General features: G+C 54.6%; 1 protein-coding gene across 1 annotated transcript in view; it reads left to right on the top strand.

The window, feature by feature from the left end:
- Window positions 1-3,055: 3,055 nt before the first annotated feature.
- The window catches only part of LOC103263757 (diacylglycerol kinase zeta), a 32,532-nt gene continuing 30,613 nt past the window's right edge, over window positions 3,056-4,974 (top strand). Inside the window, exon 1 of the mRNA XM_021714125.1 lies at window positions 3,056-3,336. Coding sequence (XP_021569800.1) covers window positions 3,161-3,336 — 176 coding nt within the window. The 5' untranslated portion in view covers window positions 3,056-3,160. The remainder of the gene's footprint in view (window positions 3,337-4,974) is intronic.

The following is a 4,974-nucleotide window of genomic DNA, read 5'->3' as shown; positions in this document are numbered from 1 at the left end:
TAGGCAAATGCGATGGCAGGGGTCAGGGCGGCATGTGAAGGAAGTGTGGAAAAAAAGGAAGGAAGAAAGTTTTGTTGAGCACCTACTATGAGGCGGGCACCAGCGTGGCATAAGCTGAGAGAAGAATTCTGCAGAGAAAGTCTGGGCAGTGAGGCAAAAAAAGTCAGAAGAGCGAGAACATAAGGAGCCTTACAGGTCAGGCCAAGGAGGCTGGCTTGGCAGGTTTTGAGGGCAGTGGACGTCCAGGTCGTGGGCTCTTTGGTGTCCTGGTACATTTCTTTTCCCCAGCTTCCACTTGCTCATCCAGGCCACAGAAAGTAGAACACCTCAGCCTCTGGGGCCTCAGCTAAGCCCAGAATAATTTCCTTACCCAGATTCCTCTTCCTGCGTGTACCTGGGTGGATTCCAAGGGGTCCCCAGCTCCCCAGTGCTCACACACAGTGTCCTAAGAACTGCCAAGGGCATCCTCCCCAGCCCTGGGCACCTGTCCCTTCCAGACTTGTCCTCCTTGGCCCACCTGGAAAGCAGAACTGGCACTGACAGCTCCGGGGAGTCCAAGCTCGAGGTGGCCTTAGTCACATAGTCAGGCCTGTTCTGCCTCTTGGAGCCTCTGGCCTGCCCGCTTCCCCTCCAGAAGTCCCGTTTCCTGTGCTCCGCTGCTCCAAGGCTGCCAGACGCCTCGGATGGAAAACAAGCCCAGCCCCGTTTCCTCTGTTTAACTGCTGGAGCTCCTTGCAGAAGGCCTGAGAGAGGGTGGCAGGACCCCACCACAGCCTCCTTCCAGGCGGGGGATCTCTGATGGGCCACAGCACGCAGGACCCTCCTTGAGGGATTCAGAGATGGGGGGTCGGGCAGAGCTGTTGGGAAAGGGGGTGCTGAGCCTCACGGCATTACCTGGCCATGTCCCCAAGCTTAGAGGGGCTACAGGATGTCTTATTTAAAAGCACAGACCCTGGGGCTAGAGTCTTATTTCTGCCACTTATCAGCTGTGTAACCTTGGACTAGTAAGCTTAACAGCTCCGTGCCTCGGTTTCCCCATATGTAAAAGGAGGAAAATAACAAACTGTTATCTGGTGGGTCATGATGAGTATTCAATGAGCTACTTTATATATTCAGTAAGGTTTCTGGCAGCACAGAAGCGGCCGAGAAATATTCGCCGTTGTCTTAGTATTACTGAGTATTAATTATTCATTACCTAGCATGCACGTATTAAACAAATATTTATTGAAAAATATTGAGTTCTAGTCATGAAGGACACAAAGGTGATTGCAGCACCAGATGGAAGCTTCTATGGGTCGGGATGGCATCATGTGCGCCAGGTTGTGTAGCGTAAATGTTTAATGAACTGAACTGACACCGTTTCTGTACTCGAGAAATTCACAACCTTTCAGGGGTAACCCACACATATACAACTAAAAAACTAATTATAAAGCAGTGTTATTAAAGAATGCTTGAGGATGGGCTGGGCGTGGTGGCTCATGCCTGTAATCCCAGCACTTTGGGTGGCCAGGGCCAGCCTAGGCAACGTAGTGAGACCTCATCTCTACCAAAAAATTTTTTAAAAATTAAAAGTGTAATAAAAAAGAACACTTAAGGATGGTACAGCCGGGTTCGGTGGTTCAGCCTCTAATCCCATGCCTGTGGGAGGCTGAGGTGAGTGGATTGCCTGAGCCCGCGGGTTCGAGACCCGCCTGGGCAACTTGACGAGACCTCGTCTCTACAATAAATCAAAAATTAACCAGGCGTGGTAGCGCGCGCCTGTAGTTCCGGCTGCTTGGAAGGCTGAGGCGGAAGGATCCCTGGAGCCCAGCAGGTCGAGGCTGCGGTGGCCGGGAGCGGCCACTGCACTCCAGTCTGGGCGACAGAGTGAGACTCCGACTCAAAAAAAAGAGTGAGTCTATGCCTTACCATGTATTTACCAAGTCCTCGTGATGGCTTTGAACTCCAGTGCAGTCTGGCCTCTGGAGACTGTTCCAGCTCCCAAACAGTCCCCCCGGGCCCCTGTTTTCCAGCCACATTCATGTATGTTCCTTGCTGAGACCTTTGCGCTTACTGCTCTTTCTGCCTGGAATGCTCTCCTCCCATATCACACAGCCCTGCTCCCCTCATTCATTCAGGTCAAGGGTCACCTCCCCCAGGGAGGCCTTCCCAATCCTCCTACCTGCCCCAATCTCACTATCTTCCCAGTCCTTTTGACTTCATTTTTCCATATAGCATATCTCACCTGACATTACAGTGTGCATAGATCATTAGTTACCTGGATGTCTTCCCACTGGAACCTACACTCCGTGAGAATAGGTCCCTGCTTCCTCACTCACTGCTACACCCTTTGAGAAGGCACTCAATAAGCATTTTTTTTTTTTTAGTGAGGGTCTCACTCTGTTGCCCAGGCTGGAGTGTGTTGGCAGGATCACGGCTCACTGCAGCCACCAACTCCTGGGTTCAAGCAATCCTCCCTCCTCGGCCTCTCAAAGTGCGGGGATTACAGGTGTGAGCCACCATGCCCGGCTCAATAAGCATTTATTGAATTAGTTCATGTATAAACCCTTTCCCCTCTTATGTAATCCTTGTGTAACTCCATGAGTTCAATTATTATTCCATTTTACAGATGAAGAAACTGAGGCTCATTAGTTGATCTGTTTATATCCTACTTTATTCCAAAAAGTGATTTAAGCGACTCAGAGGGGTTTATGGCCGGATCCAGCCCACCCAGCTGGTAAATGACAGAAACAGGACACAAGCCCACGTCTTCAGCTCCATCACTGATACTCTTCCACAACACCACTGTCCCGTGTGCCCCGCCCTGTGTTAGATGGCGTGATGCACACACGGGCTACCTGGATGTCATGAAGTGAGAGATCTCAGCAGGACCAAGAGGTGGTCGTTGGAGAGTGAAGTGGAGATGAAAACCGTCCTGGGGTGGATTCCAGCCCAGACAGGCCCGGTGGCCGCCTCTGTCTCAGGGCCGTCTCCTGGCTGCCTGGCTGGGCCTGTCCTCACCTGCCCCTTGCCCTCCCGTTGAGCCCCCTCCCCAGCCACCTCCTGCCCCAGCCAACGGGAAGGCGCCTACCGGCCCACGGTCTTCAAGCCGGCCTTTAGCAGGGCCCCCCCACCCCCCGGGTCAGGAAGTGCCGAAAGAGGAAGAGAGTCGCCTGGCAGGATGAGCGCACTGGGGGCTGGCCACAGTGCTGGGGGAAGCTGCGATGAGGCCACAGCTCTGGGCCCAGCAGTGGCGCTGGGGACAGAAGAGGGGGAGCAGCTGGGAGCACTGAGGCAGATGTGGCGCTACCGCTCCTGGGACGTGCCACAGATCCCAGCTGAGGCACCCCGGACACAGTAGGTACAAGGGGTGGCCTGGGAGTGGGCACAGGGACCTCTGTCCCTCTCAGAGCCTGTTTGTCTGGGGTGGGGGGTTGGCAGAAGTGAGATTAGCCGTCTGTCATCCAGCGCCTCTGCGGAGGCACGGGGAAGGGCGAGGGAGTTCTTGGCAGGACTGAGGGAGCTCTGATGTTTGGCCTGTTGTGGGCAGGGTGGTGGAAAGCTGAGCTCATAGGAAGCGCAAAGTTGACGGAGCTAACAGCGGTGGGATCTGGTGAGAGGAGACCCCACTGGGGTGTGGGATTGGACGCTGAAGATTTCTGATCCAGCTGTAAGGACTTGAGCAAACTCAGTGGGATCTTTAGCTGCCTCGGATGGCTTCCCTCTGAGGTCGGAGTAGGAACCATGGGGAAACTTCCCCAAAGGACCCCTTGCACCCTGGGAGGCCAGTGTCAGGCTGGCTTCAGGATTTCTCCGCCTTCTTCCTGGCTACCCTGGCCCAAGTTGCTGGCAGCAGGGTCAGAACCCCACCCCCCTGGTCAGACCTTCTCCAGCCTCCGGGGAAACTTGAAGGAAGCTGGGAGAGGATTCTGGGTCCCTGGGTGCTGGCCGTTTCTCAAAATCACAGGCTCACCCATGGGTCACAGCCCCCAGCATTGATGGTTTGTGACTGGCCGGGTCTAGAAAACGGGCTGCCAGAACCCCAGAGGAAAGGGTGAAAGTGAAGGTGGCACAAGATGTGGCTTTGCAGAGAGGAGTATGAGTAGATACAGTGGGCAACTGGTGCGGGCATCGGGTGGCCGTGCTTGGGGAAGAGGAAGACCATGCCCTCCAGCTTCCTGGTCTCCTTTTGCCAGCCCTGCAGGGGCCATCAGAGACCGCCCAAGCGTGTGTGTTGGCTGTGCCCCCACAGCCAACTGCTCTCATTTCTGGAGGGGAACGGCCCCTGCTGCCCTTGGGGGTGTGTTTGTGTGTGCACACAAGGTACTTCTGGATGGGAGGATGTGTGCGTGTGAGAGGGTATGGCAACCCGCAACCGCTGTCCTGGGGCTATTTGCATGCAGTAGAAAGATGTGTATGTTCTATGTGGGTGTGTGTGTCTGTGAATAAGATGGCCACACCTGTTGTCCTTGTGTGTATTTAGGTGCTAAGAGGTGTGCTGGTGATTTCTGTATAAGAGATCTATACGTTCCATCGAATATGGCGTTGGGGAAATGTGACATGTGAGGAGTAGGTGAGAGGACTGGAAACCAGCGTGAATAGCTGTGGAAGGGTGAATTTATATGATGCACGTGTGAGTTCTTTGTTGAAGTGCGTGAAGGTCACTAAGAGACTTTGGTCACTGAGTGTGAGCGGCTGGAGTGAGAAGCGTTTGAGCAATGGGTGAGCATGTGTGCGTGAGAGGCGTGTTGTTCTGTGTGTGTGAGGAGCACCGTGTGACTCCTGATCTCGTGAGTGTGATCGGGAGAGCCAAGGGGTCAGGGTGGAGATTGCGAGTGGCTTCCAGCAGGCACAGGGGGTGCGAGAGCGGAATCCATCCCGTATGGGTGTGGGAGGAGAGGTGGTGACACCGCCCTCGCGCGTGCACACTTGTGATCATGTAGGCTGGCTGGCGGGGGGCCCTAAGGGGGAGAGGCGACCTAGTGTCCGGGTGCC

The sequence above is a fragment of the Carlito syrichta genome, unplaced genomic scaffold (assembly GCF_000164805.1).
Source record: "Carlito syrichta isolate Samal-C Ts95f unplaced genomic scaffold, Tarsius_syrichta-2.0.1 Scaffold305249, whole genome shotgun sequence".
NCBI lineage: Eukaryota > Metazoa > Chordata > Mammalia > Primates > Tarsiidae > Carlito > Carlito syrichta.
This window is presented reverse-complemented; position numbering and strand designations above follow the sequence as displayed.